The sequence below is a fragment of the Cynocephalus volans genome, chromosome 8 (assembly GCF_027409185.1).
Source record: "Cynocephalus volans isolate mCynVol1 chromosome 8, mCynVol1.pri, whole genome shotgun sequence".
NCBI lineage: Eukaryota > Metazoa > Chordata > Mammalia > Dermoptera > Cynocephalidae > Cynocephalus > Cynocephalus volans.
In genome coordinates, this window is record NC_084467.1 from 67,203,541 (window position 1) to 67,222,447 (window position 18,907).

Below are 18,907 nucleotides of genomic sequence, written 5' to 3' on the forward strand. Positions count from 1 at the left end.
TACTGTTAGGATGTTTTTCCAAATAAATAGTGCTCTTCCTCAAAGGATTCTGATGCAAACTGTTACTATCACTTTTCATGCCTGTTGGTATTAGAGCTGGATTCTCAGTGCCTAATGCAGGTCTCGTACTTACAGGAGGTATTTAATGTTTGCAGAGCGAATAAATGAGAGCAAGATCTATACAGATGAAATGTAAATATCCTTTTATTCATTTCCAGTCATTCAGCATATATGTATTGCATGCATATAATTTCTGAGTTTTGTTCTTAGATTCAGAGACGAAGCCCAACCCTACCCTCATAGGGTAGCTGGCAGTTTAACGGAAGAGCCAGGACAAGAGACTACTTTCCTTAGAGGGGGAAGATAAAGTGTTTAAGGAGTTTATTGACAGACGCCCTTAGCTGCTCAAGAAGCCCTGTAATTGTCGGAGTATCTATTTGGTACTCAAAGTGGGAGGAAGATCTTCCTAAAACTTTAGATTGAAGATCCACAAGAGGAAAAAAGTCCGTAATATTGTCCCAGAGAGCAATATGATTAGCCTGCGGTATTTCTAAAGCCAATTTGTATCATCTTCCCACTTAAATTTAAGGAGACAACCTGGATATCTTATTTCTGGAGATCATTCTACATCTAAAACTAGTGAAACTGAGTGCTCCCTGTGGGGTTCTGTATTTCAGTTTATACCATTTTCTGTTATCTATTGACAGGATATTTTTAAATCTGCGGAGAAATCGAGAAATTCAAAATAACGGGAAACGAAAGCCACACTATCACTTTTTCAAAATGCCCTAATTTCACTGTCTTTTTTGAGTAACAAGATTATTTCAGTTGTTTTATGTGTCAAATTGTCCAAAGGAAGAAGACAAAAATGTGTTCATAGTCTAAATTTACCTCCCTACTTCATATGTCCAACCTTGGACTATTATTACGGATCCCATTTTCAGTAAACCAAGCAACCAATGCTAAAAGAAAATGAAAGCTGTTCAATCATTATCTAAGTTGATAATGATATCTTTTGTCTATTGCCTTCTATGATATATTAATACTGTTGCCAGGGGCAACAATGTGTCAAGAAATTCCGTCCCTTAATGATACAATAAAATTTCTGTTAAAAACATTTTATTAGAAAAGCCAGTTACTCCTTCCTTATAGGCACAAGGTTATTTTGTAGACAAAGATCTTTTCATTTCATTCTACCATTGCGGAAGACAGTTTTCTAATAATCTTGCTCCAGTTTCAAATATTAATGTGTAATATCTGCTAACTGGGTTGTTTAACAGCCCTTCACGTTGTACTTTTTGCAAACAACCAAGAGAACTGTTTCTAATTAAATAAAATAAGTAGGACACAGGAACTAAAAGCAGCTGTATGTTTCATAAGATTTCATGTTCGGATCACGTTGCTCACTCCACATGAGTCACTCTAAATGCGGCTGAGGTGAGCATATCATTTGAATCCAAGTACCTAGCACCACTTCCACTAGTCAGTGGTAGATAATATCCACATTGTGGAACTAATGAAAGCCGAATAAAATTTGCGTTACCTTTAGTGATGCGGCCACCTAGAAAGGAGCATCGATTGTCACCGGCTTGAATGAGACTCCTTAATTCCACTTGTGATTCTTCCATTCCTGCAGCCAGCTGGTGACCCGCGTCATCATCAGCCATTCACTGTTCCTCATTTTCCCAGAATGTAGAATCGGCTGCGTACTCCTTCAGGTCCTCTCCCGCAGAGTGCTGTAGTGAGAGATCGTATTTATAAAGCTGTTTGGTTTGATCCTACTTAGAATTTGGAGCCAGCAGGGTGTGTTAGAAGGAGAAATGGGAGCTCCAACTTCTGTCTTTGATGTCACACACTTTCTGCATGACCTTGGTCAAGTTATTTAACTTCTCTGCATCTCATTTTCTCTCTTTTATAAAATGGGTGGGATTCTGTGAAATATTGGTTCTGAAATGTCTATGATCTTATAATGGAAAAATATGCATTTGGGGGCTGGCCCATGGCTCACTCGGGAGAGTGCAGTGCTAATAACACCAAGGCCGTGAGTTCGGATCCCATATAGGGATGGCCGGTTGGCTCACTGGGTGAGCATGGTGCTGACAATATTAAGTCAAGGGTTAAGATCCCCGTACTGGTCATCTTTAAAAAAAAAAAAAGGAAGGAAAGAAAGAAAAATATACATTTTGCTTTTGACATTTGTATTGCCTCACAACACAAGCGCAAACTGACCTTCAGACTGGGCTTTAAGATGGTCAAGTATTTGGGCCCTAAGATACACCTTACAAAATTCTTTATTTGAAAAATACCAAAAGCACAACATTGAAAAATTATATATAATCCCACTAATTTAAAAGTGTGTTTATAAACATACATAGAAGTTTCCCACATCAGCCCTCTAGTCTCACGCTGTTAAGAGCAGGGTGCATGGTCTCCCCCATCTCCATTTTAGCAACCTCCTTATTAACAATGGAATTGCAAGACTTCTCTCAAGCTGCGACTGGCATCACCTAGGGCTGTTCTGAATACAACTATGCAACTCCACATGGCAACTCTATGATGGGTTACTTTTCCAAAACGGTTGGATGGTCCAGGTATCTCCATTTTGAAAAACATTATCATCCTTTTAAAAAAAATGTAAAGTAAAGATACGAACACAATAAACAATGGTGTGACTGCTTAGTACTTACTCAATTTGGTAGACAGCAGGGATAATGAGAAGAAAAGAAGAAAAAAAAAGAAGAGATGAGAAAAGACTGTGAGGGCAAACCTTAACTCTTGATTTGGAAGAAAGCATGAAAGCAGCATCTCTGGGACAGGTCCACATCTGAGATGTGTGTGAGATGCTTGATGTTTTTAAAAAATACATCCTTGTAAAACAGTACTTATTGCACATTGTCACCAACAATTATTTGGCAAGGCCAAGTTTACCACAAAACATGGAATGGTTTGTTTTTTTCACAAGACACATAGTATTTTATAGGCAGCACTGAATTCTTCTTTCTGGCTAGTTAGGGATGTATATTTCCCAGCAGGAAAGAGTTGTTAAATGAGTATAATGAACCAATTGTGCTTCAGGAGCCCCATTGTGAAAATTAGCAGTTTAAGTTGGAGCCTTGGGAATGAATGGGTAAATGATTTAACGTAAACTGTAGTACCTAGGGGAAACGATCTCTCTATTAATACCTTAAGTTAATCTGATTTTCCTCACCTTCAGGGACTAAGGTGATCCAAAGATTTGAAGACAAACTTCTCAGGTTTCATAGAGTGAGCAAACTCAGCCCTTCTTATTTCTGGAAAACCTTTGCTGTCCTCCCACTCTGTACTTTGCTCATAGTGTTCCTTCTACCTCAGTTACAACTGCACACCCTGAAACTGCTTCTCCTCCTGGACAACCCGTACTCACCCACAAAGTTCAGGCTCATGGACTAGTTCCTTGTGAAGAATCTTAACTCCACCATCACCTGCACTTCTAGTCAGAATTAGTGGCTCACTCTTTTTGGTTTGTGAACCTTGCTGTTGACAAATTATTCTCCCCCCCAATATTGCCTTCTTCTTATGGATGGAGACAGTGTCCAGAGTGTGTACATTCCAAATCTCCAGCCCAAACCCAGTGCCTGACAGATGGGAAGCGTTTAGAAATGTTTCCAAATTTAATGTAACCATAGGAGAAAATGGAAACCTAGTGGGAAATTGTTTGCTTTAAAAACATACATAAACAGCCTCCATCAACTAATCTTTTCTTTCCTAATCTTAGGTTCAGGTGACCTTGATCCTTTGATGATGTTGGACACTGGAGAGATCATTGACACAGGTTCTGATTATGAAGATCAGGTAATTAAAATCTAAAAGTATTTCTCTACTTAAATGTTTTTAATTTTAGCCTTTGTAAATGTTTTCTGAAAATTAGAATGATATGCCTTCATTTTGTGAAACCTTTGCAGATAAGTGATAACATATTCCACACTAAATCCTAGTAACCTACAGTTTTCACTCACTGAGTGTGGCTCTTCAACCCTCCCTCACCCACAGATACAAAATAGCAGTTAATTATGGAAAGATTTGTGATAGAAAGTTACATGAGATACAAATGAGATTCTTTTGCCCAAGAATGTGCCTGTGTCTTGATCCCTTCCCACTAATAAACCAATAGTATTTACTGAGCGTCAGCTACAAGCTCAGGGCTCCGCTATTCTATTTCTAGCCTTTGGAAGGGAATAATGACTGAGGAAAACATAGCCAAGAAGTTAAATGTATTTTCTCTTTGAATAAAACTGAAGAAATTTATCTGGTTCATTTTCCTCTCAACTGAAGAACTCTCCCTATTGCAGTATTTTAATGACCCAAAATAGTTGGCAAATGGTCCAACTCTCTAATTAGGCTTTATTTTTTAAAAAGGATAATGTCTGAAACTTCCTTCCCCCTCTCATCTGTGCTTCTCAGCAATGGCAGGAAGCCAGGTGAACATGTTCTTATGTGGGGGTCTTGTTCATATCTTAAACGAATATATGTCACAAAGCAAACAAATCTGACCAGTGTCCACATGTAATGGCCAGCTATACATTTCATATACACATTCAAAGCTATTTTCACAAGCATTAAGTTTCTTTCTTATATCATAATGCAAGGAGAAGATATTGACAAGTGCTATAATAGCTACCACATATTCACAGTAATCTTTAACATTTATTAAGCACTTAACTATATGCAAAATATTGTGCTAAGCTCCTTATGTAGATGATCTCACTAATTCTTCACAACATCTCTAGGAAAGAGAAATTATCTCTGCTTCACAGACAAGAAAATTAAGACTGAAAGAATACTCTGTCCAAAGTTATGCAAGTAGTTTCATAGTGTGGATATGAACTTAGGGCACATTCCCTAACACCCACAATATGCTGCCTCCTATGCTGGCCTCCAAAGACAGGCCATTCAGTAATACATTTCTGGAGACTTCCTAGTTGCTGACCGTTAAGGCTCCAGCAGAAGCAAATACCAAACAACCACTCATGGTCTAAAATCACAACTGTGCAAAGAAATAAACCATAACAAGAAAGCCAGCTGATTAAACAGATGGAAAGCTTCACACCCCCAAGAACTAGAGATAACAAGAAAATGTGAAAAAAATCTTAATATAGGAATATTTAAAATATTCAAAAAGATAAAGAGAAGATTAGAAATCATGAAACAAGTACAGGACAGAATGGAAAGGAAAAGGCAGAAAGGAAAAGAGAAGAAACAGACATTCTAGATATAAAAAAATTTTTCATTGAAATAAAAATTTGATTAATAGATTGAACAGTAGACTAGACACAGCTAAAAAGAGACTTAATGATAGAACAGAGGAAACTGCCTTAGAATAAAGAGAGAGCTAAATATGAGAAAGAATTTAAGAGACATTGAGGATAGAATGATTGGGCTGACATATTCTAAAAGTAGTACCAGAAGGAGAGAATTGAGAGGATTGAGCAGAGGCTGTATTTTAACATATAATAGTTGAGAATCTTACAGAGATGAAAAAATATAAGGCCCCAGATTGAAGGAGACATCCAGTCCTGAGCAGGATTTAAAAAAAAAAAAAAACTCATCTATTCTTTTCTTCATTTAGTCATTCAACACATATTAATTGAGCACCTAATGTGTGCCAGGTTCTGTTTAGGCACTTGGAATATATAATTATATAAAATAGGTAAGGACTTTTGCTGCAAGGAGTTTACATCCTAGTAGGGAAGGCAGATAGTAAACAATAAACATAATAAATTAGTAAACTTTTTAGATTGTCAGAGGTGATAAGCTCTATGAGAAAAGGAAAAGTAGAACAAAATAAGGGGGTTAGGAATGCTGGAGGGGGACAGATCTTAGTATGATGGTTATTAAGACAGATCTTAATATGACGGTTAACATTAAATGGAATGGCCTCATTAAAGAGGTAAGATTTGAGCACAGACTCAACATATACCCTAAAACAGAATGTGGAAGACAAAAATAAAATATAAAAGTGAAAAGGCATTATCTACAAAAGATTAGCAATTTGGGTGGCAGCAGATTAACTGAAGCAAGAACTTTTCATTTATTGAGCACCTATTGTAAACCAGGCACTGTGTTTTATGGTTTACATGCATTATTGCTAATCCTTTCAATAACTCAAGAAGGTAGCTCTGTTCATCCATAATTTACAGCTGAAGAAATTGAAGCTCATAGAAGTCAACTGACTTCCCAAGACCACACAGCCAGCAAGGTGTAGAGTTAGGAACCAAACTTTGATCTGCCTGGCACCAGAATCTAGTTTCTACTTCCACCACTCACTCCCATAAGCCATTATCAAGGTCTCTAGTAACCTATTGCCAATTTCAGTTAACACGTTTTTAGTTATCTTTCTTGATCTTTGCTGTGTTTGACACTGTAAACCAGGGATCATATAGGATCTATAAAACACCAAGTAGTAATTTTAGGCTCTGTGGGCCATATGGTCTCTGTTGTAACTACTCAAACTCTGCCATTGTTGTTCAAAAGCAGCAACAATATGTAAGCAAATGAGCTTGGCTGTGTTCCAGTAAAACTTTATTCGTGGATGCTGAAATTTGAATTCCATATCATTTTAATGTGATTTATTTCATCCATTTAAAAATGTAAAACCCATTCTTAACTGAGAGGACATACAAAAATAAGAAACAGGGTAGATTTGACCTGCAGGCCATGGCTTACTGACTCCTGCCATAAACCATTCTCCCATTCTTGACATTTATCTCCAACATTTAGCTGCTAACATTTCTAGAGTCTATTACTGTTTTGAGTGCTTCACATTTATTACCTCATTTTATCCTCAGACAACTATATGAGACAGACATTAGTAGTATTATCCCAATTCTACTGATGAGGAAACTGAGGCATAGAGAAACTAAGCAGTTTATTCAAGGTCACACAGCTGGCAAGAGGTAAAGCCAGGATTCAAGAGGCAGAGCCAGGATTCAAACACAGCCATCTAACTGCAGAGCCAAGTCAGGAAAGATAGGCTAGGCTGTGCTAAAACTCAAAACCTGAGTGCTTTCTTTCCAGAGGCCCTTTTACAGGCAGCCTCCAAAGGGCTCACGGATGGGAAGAAGAGCTTGAGGAAGATCCACGTGCTCTTCATTGCACATTTCCTCGTCTCACATTCAATGGCAGCCCTAGTCACTGGCTCTATGTAGTTGCAAGGAAGCTGGGAAATGGAGCCCAGGAAGGAGCCCATGTGCCCAGGAAGGAAGAGCTGGATCTGGTGAGCACTGAGCCAGCCAGCCCTGGCCACAAAGCTCCTGCTCTTAACCACAGGTGGCAGCACCTGCCTCTGTGTGTTCACTCTCTCCTCCCTCTCGGTTCACTCACTCTTGGTTTCCTTGCTGAACTTCTCTGCTTTGGCCCATTATTTAAATGTGGGTGCTCCCCAGCATCCTGGGCATGGCCCCTTCTCTCCACACTGTGCACATTCTCCTTTGAGAAGCTCGATCACAGCTGGGGTTTCAGCTTCACTGAGAGCTCCCTGGTGAGTTCCTGTTGCTTATGTCTGCCTGCTAAATAGCACTGGTTAGATTTCCCATGTGCACCTCGAACTCAACATGTCTAAAACCAAGCTTACCATCTTCCCCCACAAAATCTGTTCTCCTTCTGTTTTTCTTATTTCTGTGAGTGACACCACCATCCCCCCAGCTGCCCAAGACTGAAACAAGGATGTCTTCCTCGCCTCCTTCCTTTCTCCCCCTCCCTACATCAGTGTGATAAGGCAGCTGGTTGGTTCTGTGCAGGAATTGCTCCTCCTCTCTCCAGTTCCACTGCCCCTGCCTTGGTTCACATCCCCAGCCTTTCTCCCTGGGACTACAAGGACATGCTCCTAACCAGTATCCCAGTCTCCTCATCCATCAAAATAATCTTTCTGAAAGCAAATCCAATCATGGCATCCCACTGCTTAAAACCTTTCTTGGCTCCTTGTTCATTTCAGAATTAAATCAGAACCTCTTAGCATAATAAACGGAAACTTTCAAATCTGAATTTGACCCCTACGTTCCTCTCTAAACTTACCCCTTGCCAATCATCAAAACGCACTAACTGCTCCAGCCACACTAAGCCATTTGTAGTTCCCCCAAGTGGGTTGTGCTTTGCACAGTCCCTTTTCTCTATATGGAAGCTTCCTTTAACCCATCACCTCTGTCCCAGATAACTCTTTTTCGTGCATTGTCAGGACCAAGCTTCTCCTCACAAAAGCCCTTCTGTTGTTACATAGTTGGTACACCTTCTCAGTGGACCCCTGAGACCCTGTGTTGCAATGTTCTCTTGCATTTTGGAGACTGTGCTCTGCTCTGAATATCCTCATGGCCTGCCACACATATGACATATGCTCAATAAATGCCCATTTTTTAAAGCCGAGAAAATTAACTTTAGTTCTTCTACTTAATGCATAATATTTTTTTGATAACTTGCTGAGGCTTTTTTGAGCCTCAGTTTCCTCTTCTAGAAAATCATGATGATAACCCTACTTAAGAGTACTGCTGCAAGAGGTAGGGAGTGCAAGGTACCTTGTACAGAACAAATGCTCAGTAAATGTGAATCCCTTCTTAAACCTGACTTTAAACTCAACTTTTCAGGATTTTGTGCCCTTCTGTAGCTGATAGGGGCCTCCACTTCTTCAGCTAAGTGAATGCTCATTGTCTGAGCACTAGATGATTTCTGGACTGGCATGTAAGGAGCTTAGAAGTTGCCACTCTGTCTTAACAAGAAGTAAAAAGCTAAACAATCTGAAAAATCAGCAACTCTTATTAGATCCATCAGAGAAGTGAGGTCATAGGGCAAACCACTGCATGAAAAAATTAGAGAGACAGACATGTAAATACAGAGAATTACAACTTACCTAAAACCCACAAGCAGAAACCTCCATGGGAACCAGTGCCAGAACAGGAAAAACTAAACAATTACAATTTCTGGAGGCTAAGGGTGGACAAATCTGAGAGTTAGAAAGACTCCAAAGGGATCCAGTCATGGGCCCCCCCCCCCACTTTTGTGAGTTTCACCTCCAGGAGCACTACCAGGTCCTCAAAGTGAATATCAGAAAAAAATTCCCATCAGTCTTTTGGCAGGGGGAGGAGAAAGGGAACCATATTAAAATATGCCAGAACATTCTATTCTTCTTAACAAGACCTGCCCTCAGAAGAAGCTATTTTACCAGAGCCTAATCTACTTCGAAAAGAGAAGCACCCAACTCCAGCCCTCTCTAACCATCTTGTCCCACCTAAAGAGAGAAAAAAACCTAAGAAGCACTGGTGAAGTTCACAGTCCAGGGACACATACTCACCAAAAGGCTGAGACTTAATTGTAGAATTATAGAATGCTTCCCTTTCCCCTACACTTTACCACTACATTACCAAAGGCTATTTACTATAGTTCCTTTTACCCAGTACATCATGTCTATCTATCAAGAAAAAATTACAAGGCATACCAAAAAGGGGAAAAAAACTTTAATAGACTGAACAAACATCAGAACCAGAGTCACATGTGGTAGGAATGTTGGGATTATCAGACTAGGAATTTTTTTTAAACTATGATTAATATGCTAAGGGCTTTAATGAAAAAAAGCAGAAGGCATGCAAGAACAGGTGGATAATGTAAGCAGAGAGATAGAAATTCTAAGAAAAAAACAAAAAGAAATGCTAGAGATCAAAAGCACTATAATAGAAATGGAGAATGACTTTGATGAGCTTATTGGTAGACGGAACACAGCTGAGGAAAGAATCTCTGAGCTTGAGGATATGAGAATAGAACTTTCCAAAACTGAAAAGCAAAGAGAAAAAAAGACTGAATAAACAGAACTGAGTATCCAAGAACTGTAGGATAACAACAAAAGGTATAACATATGCCTAATGGGAGTACCAGAAGGGTAAGAAACAAAGAAAGGAACAGAAGCAATATTTGAAGCAGTAATGACAGAGAATTTTTCCAAATTAATGTCAGACACCAAGCCATAGATCCAGAGAGCTCAGAGAATACCAAGCATGATAAATGCCAAAACAAACAAACAACAAAAAACATTGACATATAGGCATTTCATATTCAAACTGCAGAAAATTAAAAGATAAAGAAAAAAATCTTGAAAAAAGTCAGAGGAAAAAAACACCTTCCCTGTAGAAGAGCAAAGATAAGAATTATATCTGACTACTCCTCAGAAACTATGCAAGCAAAAAGAGAGTAAAGTGAAATATTTAAAATGTTGAGAGAGAAAAGCAACCCTCAACATAGATTTTTTTTTACCCTGTGAAATTATCTTACAAGGAGAAATAGAGACTTTCTCAGGCCAACAAAAATTGAGGGAATTTGTTGCCAGTATCCCTACCTTGCAGGAAATGTTAAAAGAAGTTCTTTAGAGAGAAAGAAAATTACATAGTTCAGAAACCCATCTACATATAGAAAGGAAGAGCATCAGAGAATAAATAAGTGAAGGTAAAATGAAAACTTATTTTTCTTATTATTAATTGATCTAACAGATAAGTTTGTTCAAAATAATAGCAACAATGTATTTGATTATGTATGCTTATACATGTGTGTCTCTATATAGAAGTACATACACATACATATATATGGAAGCATATATACATATTTGGATGCTTATGTATAAGTGAAATGAATGATGGCAATGATACAAGGGATAGGAAGGAAGAATTAGTAATATTTTGTAATTATAAGATACTTGCACTACCCATGGAGTTGTATAGTGTTATTTGAAAGTGGACTTGGATTCATTGTAAATGTTTGTTGTAAACTACAGGGCAACTACTTAAAAAAGTGAGAAAAGAAGTATGATTGACATGCTAAGAAAGGAGAGAAAATAGAATCATATAAAATGCTCAATTAAAACTCCAAAAGGTGGGAAAATGTGGAAGACAAAAATAGGAGCAAAGAATAAGAGCAAGAAATAGAAAACAGTAACAAACATGGTATATATTAATCCAGTTATATCATTTTAAACTTCAATGTCTGAATACACCAATTAAAAGAAAGAATGTCAGAGTGGATCAAAAAATAAGACCTCACTTTATCTTATGTACAAAAAAATCCACTTTAAATATAAAGACATATAGATTTGAAGTAAAGGAATAGAGAAAGATATACCATGCTGACACTAATCAAAAGAAAGCAGGAGTAGCTATATTAATTTTGGACAGAGCAGACTTCAGCACAAGGAAAGTTATCAGGGATAAAGAAGGGCATTATATAATGATAAAGGTGTTAATCTTCCAAGAAAACATAACAATCCTTAATGTGTGTGCCTAAGAACAGAGTATCAAAATACCTGAGGCAAAAACTGATAGAGCTGCAAGGAATGAATTTACTGTTATAGTTGGAGACTTCAACACTCCTCTATCAGAAATGGACAGATCCAGCAGACAGAAAATCAGTGAGGACATACTAGAACTCAACAACACTACTAATCAACTGGATATAACTGACATCTCTAGATTCCTTCATCAAACAATGGCAGAATACAGATTTTTCTCAAGTTCACTTGGAACATTCACCAAGATAGACCACATTCTGGGTTACAAAACACACCTTACCAAGTATTTAAAATATATATTAATCATACAATGTCTGCTCTTAGACCATAGTCTAATTAAACTAGAAATTAATAACAGAAATATAGTGGAAAATCCCAAAATACCTGGTGATTAAACAACACATTTCTAAATAATGTATGGGTCAAAGAAATCTCAAAAGAAATTAACAAATATTTTGAACTAAATGAAAATGAAAATATAACTTATCAAAATGTGTGTGATGTAGCAAAAGCAGTGCTTAGAGGGAAATTTATAACATTGAATGAATATATTCAATAAATGAATTAATATATTCAATGTAAATAATTATATTTGCATTGAATGCATATGTTTACATTTACATTGTATGCATATATTAGAAAAAAAAGAGAGATCTAAAAATCAGGTACACAAGTTTCCACCTTAGGATACTAGAAAAAGAAGAAAAAACTAAATCCAAACAAAGCAGAAAAAAGAATTAATAAAAATTAAAGCAGAAATCAGTAAAATTAAAGACAGAAAATCAATGCAGATAATCAACAAAACCGAAAGCTGGGTCTTTGAAAAGATCAATAAAATCAGTAAGCCTCTAGCCAAAATAACTAAGGAAAAAAGAGAGAAACACAAATTACCGTTATCAGAAATGAAACATGGAACATCACTACATATCTCACGGACATTAAAAGGATAATAAAGAAAATTATGAAAAACAGTGTCCCCACAAATTTGATATGGAATAAAGTAATTCCATGAAAGACTCTGTCAGTCAAAACTCACACAAGAAGAAACAGACAATCCTAATCTTAGGCATATATCTATTAAAGAAAGTTAATTAATAATTAATAATCTTCCCAAACAGAAAGTACTAGGTCCAGCTGGGTTCACTGGTGAATTTTATCAAGTATTTAAGAAAGAAATTGTACCAATTATCTACAATTTCTACCAGAAGACAGAAGAAAAGGGAATATTTTCCAACTCATTCTATGAGCCATTTTATTCATACCAAAACCAGATATAGAAATTACAAGAAAACTGTAGACCAATATCTCTATGAATGAAAAGCAAAACACCTCAACAACATATTAGTAAGTCAAATCTAACAATGTATAAAAAGAATTATGCACCACAACCAAGTGAGATTTAGCCCAGGTGTATAGGGCTAGTTCAAAATTCAAAAATCAACCAATGCAATCCATCACATCAACAGGCTAAAGAAGAAAAATCACATGATCAAATCGATAGATGCAGAAAAGCCATTTGATAAAATCTAACACTCATTTATGATTAAAATTTCTCTAGGACAAGAGGGGAATTTCCTCAACCTCATTTTAAAAATCTGTAAAAAGCCTACAGCTAACATCATATTTAATGGTTAAAAACTTGAAGCTCTCCTTGCTAAAATCAAGAACAAGGCAAGGATGTCCCCTATAACTACTGCTTTTCAACATCATACTGGAATTCTTAGTTAATGCAATAAGACAAGAAAAGGAAATAAAAAGTACATAGACTAGGAAGAAAGAAATGAACCCTCTTTGTTTATAGATGACATGATCGTCTATGTAGAATATTCAAAAGAATCAACAAAAAAGATCTCTGGAACTAACAAGCAATAGTAAAGCTGCAGGACACAAGGTTAATATACACATGTCAATTGCTTTACTGTATACCAGCAATGAATAAGTGGAATTTGAAATTAAACACACATTATTCATATTAACACCAAAAAAATGAAATACTCAGGTATAAATCTAACAAAATGTGCAAGATCTATATGAGGAAAACTAAAAAACTCTGATGAAAGCCATCAAATAAGAACTACATAAACGGAGAGTGATTTCATATTCATGGATGGGAAGACTTAATGTTGTCAAAATATCAGTTCTTCTCAACTTACTCTATAGAATAAATGCAATCCCAATCAAAATTCAAGTAAGTGATTTTTTGAATATTGACAAAATGATCCTGAAGTTTATATGGAGAGGCCGAGGACACAGAACAGCCAACTCAATATTAAAAGAAAAGAACATAGTTGTTGGACTGTCACTACCTGACTTCAGAACTTTCTATAAGCTGCAGTAATCAAAACAGCATGGTATTGATAAAAGAATAGACAAATAAATCAGTGGAGCAGAATAGGTAACCCAGAAGTAGACCCACATAAGTATGGTAACTGATTTTTTTTTTAATTGAAACATTTTGATTGTACATGTTTGTGGGTTACAGAGTTATATTTCAATACATGTATATAGTGGGTAGTGATCAAATCAGGGTGTTAGCAAATTCATCATTGCAAAAACTTATTATTTCTTTGTAATAAGAACATTTAAGCTCCTCTCTCCTAGCCATTTGACAACATACAATAAATTATTGTTCATTATAGATACCTAGCACTACTGTACACCAATAGAAATGATTTTTCCTAGCTAGCTGTAATTTTGTGTCCATTAACCAGCCTCTTACTATCGCTGCTACCCTTCCCTTTTCAGCCTCTAGTAACCACTGTTCTACTTTCTATTTCTAAAACTTCAACTTACTTTTTTTTTTAGCTCCTATGTATGAGTGAGAACATGTGGTATTTCTTTCTGTGCCTAGCTTATTTCAATTAACATAATTTTCTCCAAGCTCATCTATGTTGCTGCCAATGGCAGAATTTTATTCCTTTTTATGGCTGAGTAGTATTCTATTGTGTTCACACACTATTCACATCTTCTTTATCCAGTCATCCACTGATGGACATTTAGGTTGCTTCCTAATTTTGGCTTTTGTGAATCAAGCTGTGATAAACATGAGTGCAGGTATTCCTTCAAAATGTTGATTTCCTTTCCTTTGGATATATACCCAGTAGTGGGATTGCTGGATTGTGTGGTAGTTCTATCTGTAGTTGTTTGAGAAATCTCCATACTATTATCCATAATGGCTGTACTAATTTACATTCCCACCAATAATGTATGAGTCCCCCTTTCTCCACACCCTCACCATCATTTGTTACTTTCTTTTTAATAATAGCCAACCCAACTGGAGTGAGATGATATCTCATTGTGGTTTCAATTTGCATTTCTCTGATGATTAGTGATGTTGAGCTTTTTTTCATATATCTCTTAACCATTTGAATGTCTTCTTTTGAGAAGTCTATTCTTTGCCCATTTTTTAATAAGATTACTAGGGCTGGCCCATGGCTCACTTGGGAGAGTGTAATGCTGATAACACTAAGGCTGTGGGTTCGGATACCTATATAGGGATGGCCGGTTAGCTCACTTGGGAGAGTGTGGTGCTAACACCACCAAGTCAAGGGTTAAGATCCCCTTACTGTTCATCTTTTTTAAAAAAAATAATAATAATAAGATTACTTGTTTTTTAACTATTGAGTTGTTTGAGTTCCTTGTATATTCTGGATGTTAATCCCTTGTCAATTAGTAAATATTTTCTCCTATTCTTCAGATTGTCTCTTTGCTCTGTTGACTGTTTTCTTTGCTGTGCAGAAGCTTTTCAGTTTGGTATAATTCCATCTTTTTATGTTTGCTTTTGTTGACTGTGCTATCGAGTGTTTATTCATAAAATCTTTGCCCAGTCCTGTCCTGAAGTGTTTCCCCTGTGTTTTCTTCAAGAAGTTTTATAGTTTGGGGTTTTATATGTAAGTCTTTAATCCATTTTGAGTTGATTTCGGTAAATGGTGAGAGATAGAGGTCTACTTTCATACTTCTGCACATGGATATTCAGTTTTCCCAGCACCATTTACTGGAAAGGCTGTCCTTCCCTCAATATATTTTCTTGGCAACTTTGACAAAGATCAGTTGGCTGTAAATAGGTGGATTTATTTCTGGGCGCTCTACTGTGTTGCACTGATCCACTTGTCTGGTTTTATGCCAATACATTGCTATTTCTGATACTACAGCTTTGTAGTATATTTTGAAGTCAGGTAGTGTAATGCCTCCAGTTTTATTCTTTTTGCTCAGGGTTGCTTTGGCTATTCAGGGTCTTTTCTGGTTCCATATGAATTTTAGGATGGGTTTTTCTATTTCTGTGAAGAATGTCATTGGTATTTTCATGGAGATTGCATTGAATCTGTAGATTACTTGGGTAGTATGGTTATATTGACAATATTAATTTTTCCAATCCATGCACATGAAACGTCTTTCCATTTTTTGTGTGTCTTCTTCATTTTCTTTCATCAGTGTTTTTTAGTTATCATTGTAGAGATCTTTGACCTCTTTAGTTAAATTTATTCCTAAGCATTTTATATTTCCGGTAGCTCTTGTAAATAGAATTAATTTCTTGATTTCTTTTTCTGCTAGTTTCTCATTGGTGTTTAGAACTACTTTTTCTGTATTAGCTTTTGTATCCTGCAACATTACTGAATTCACTGATCAGTTCTAAGGGTTTTTTGGTGAACTCTTGGTTTTTATATATATATAAGATCACATCATCTGCAAACAGGGACAATTTGATTTCCTCTTTTCCAATTTGGATGCCTTTTTTTTCTTTCTCTTGCCTAATTACTCTGGCTATAACTTAGAGTGCTATATTAAATAGCAGTGGTGAGAGTGGGCATCTTTGTCTTGTTTCTGTGCTTAGAAAAAAAGCTTAATTTTTCCCCATTCAGGATGATGTTAATCATGGGTTGGACGTATATGTCCTTTATTATGTTTAGATACTTTCCTTCTATATCTAATTTGTTGAGAGTTTTCATCATGAAGGGATATTCAATTTTATCAAATACTTTTTCTTCATCTATTGAGATGATCATAGGATTTTTGTCCCTCATTTTGTTGATGTGGTATATCACATTTACTGATTTGCATGTATTGAACCCTGGAATAAATTCCTCGTGATCATGGTATATAATCTTTTTAATATGCTGTTGAATTCTATTTGCTAGTATTTTGTTGAGAATTTTTACACATATGTTCATCAGGAATATTAGCCTACTGTTTTCTTTTTTTGTTGTGTTCTTACCTGTTTGGTATCAGAGTGATGCTGTCCTCATAGACTGAGTTTGGGAGAATACCCTCACCTTTGAATTTTGGAATAGTTTGAGAAGAACTGGCATTAATTTTTCTTTAAAATTTTAATAGAATTTAGCAGTAAAGCCATCCAGTCCTGGGCTTTTCTTTGTTGAGAAACTGCTAATTACTGTTTTAATCTTGTTGCTCATTACTGGTCTGTCCAAGTGTTCTATTTCTTCTTGGTTCAGTCTTGGTAGGTTGTAAGAATTATCAATTTCCTACATATTTTTCAATTTGTTGTTGTATAGTTGCTTACAGTAGTCTATAATGGTTCTTTGTATTTCTGTGGTATTGGTTGCAATGTCTCCTTTTTCATTTCTGATTTTTGTTATTTGTGTCTTCTGTCTTTTTTTCTTAGTCTAGCTAATGGTTTGTTAATATTGTTTATCTTCTCAAAAAAAAAGTTCTTGTTTCATTGATCTTTTGAATCTTTTTTTGGTCTCTATTTCATTTAGTTCTGCTCTGATCTTTATTATTTCTTTTCATCTAGTAATTTTGGGGTTAGATTCTTCTTGCTTTTCTAGTTCCTTGAGGTGTAATGGTAAGTTGTTTATTTGAAATCTTTCTACTTTTTTGATGTAAGCACTTATTTCAGTAAACATCCCTCTTAGTACTGCTTTTGCAGTATCTCAAAGGTTTTGGTACAATGTGCTTCTATTTTCATTTGGTTCAAGGAATTTTTTGATATCCTGCTCATTTTCTTCCTTGAACCATTGGTTGTTCAGGAGCATGTTGCTTAATTCCCATGTATTTGCACAGTTTCCAAAATTTCACTTGTTATTGATTTCTAGTTTTATTCCATTGAGGTCTGAAAAGATACTTGATATGATTTCAGTTTTTTGAGATTTGTTGAGACTTGGTTTGTGGTCTATCATGAAGAATGATCCATGTACTGATGAGAAGAATTTATATTCTGCAGTTGTTGGATGAAATATTCTGTAAATGTCTGTCACGTCCATTCGGTCTATAGCACAGTTTAAACCCAATGGTTTTTTGCTGATTTTTTGTGTAGATAATTTGTCCAATGCTGAGACAGGGCTATTGAAGTCCCCGACTATTATTGCATTCAGGCCTATCTTCCCCTTTAGATCCAATAACATTTGCTTTATGTATCTGGGTGCTCCAATGATGGGTGTGTAAATATATATTTATAATTGTTATATCCTCTTGCTGAATTGATCTTGTATCATTATATAATGTCCTTTGTCTTTTTATAGTTTTTGCTTTAAAGTATTTTATCCTGTATATCTAGTCTTGCTAATTTTGGTTTCCATTTGCATGGAATGTCTTTTTCCATCCCTTCACTATTAGTCTGTGTGTGTCTTTACAGATGAAGTGAGGTTCTTGTAGGCAGTGTATAGTTGGGTCTTGTTTTTTAATCCATCCAGCTACTCTATATCATTTAAATGTGGGGTTTAATTCACTTACATTGAAGGTTGTTATTCAAAGGTATTGCCTTATTCCTGACATTTTATTAATTTTTCATGGTTGTTTTATGTATTTTGGTTCTTTTCTCTTTTATTGCTTGTCTTTGTTTTTTGGTGGTGTTTTGTAGTGATAAGGTATGATTTCTTTCTCTTTCTCATTTGTGTATCTGCTCTACCAGTTTGTTTTGTTCTTTCACATGTTATCATTCTTTTGCTTCCAGATGTAGGACTCCCTTAAAGATTTCTTGTAGGGCCAGTCTTGTGGTGGTGAATTCCCACAGTTTTTGTTTGTCTGGGAAAGGTACTGTTTCTCCTTTCTGAAGGATAGCTTTGCTAGTATAGTATTTTTGGTTGGCAGTTTTCTTCCTTCAGCACTTTGAATATATCATCCCATTCTCTCCTGGCCTGTGAGGTTTCTGATAAGAAATCTGTTGTTAGTTTGATGGGGATTCCCTTATAGGTGACTTGTTGTTTTTCTCTTGCTGTTTTAGAATTCTCTTTTTGTCTTTGACTTTTGACAATTTGTCTACAGTGTGTCACGAGAGGACCTTTTAGGGTTTTTTCTGTTTGGGGATCTTTGAGCCTCTTGGATCTGGAAGTTCATATCTCTCCCAATACTTGGGAAGTTTTCAGCTGTGAATTTTTTGTTACATAGGTTTTCAATGCTTTTTCCTTTCTCTTCCCATTCCAGAACACCCATAATATGGATGTTTGTATGCTTAAAGTTGTCCCATGGATCTTGTAGGCTTTCTTAATTTTTAAAAATTCTTTTTTCTTTTTTTTCTTTTTGTCCAACCGGGTTATATCAAAGCACCTGTGTTCAAGTTCAGAAATTCTTTCTTATGCTTGATCTAGCCTGTTGCTTAAGCTCTCAGTTGTGTTTTTTATTTCATTGAATGAATTCTTTGTTTCCAAGATTTCTGCT

At 36.1% G+C, this 18,907-nt stretch overlaps 1 protein-coding gene across 1 annotated transcript in view; it reads left to right on the forward strand.

The window, feature by feature from the left end:
• Positions 1–18,907, forward strand: part of AK5 (adenylate kinase 5) — a 243,505-nt gene that overhangs the window by 110,528 nt on the left and 114,070 nt on the right. The window contains exon 8 of the mRNA XM_063104609.1: positions 3,755–3,831. Within this exon, the coding sequence (XP_062960679.1) occupies positions 3,755–3,831 (77 nt within the window). The remainder of the gene's footprint in view (positions 1–3,754; positions 3,832–18,907) is intronic.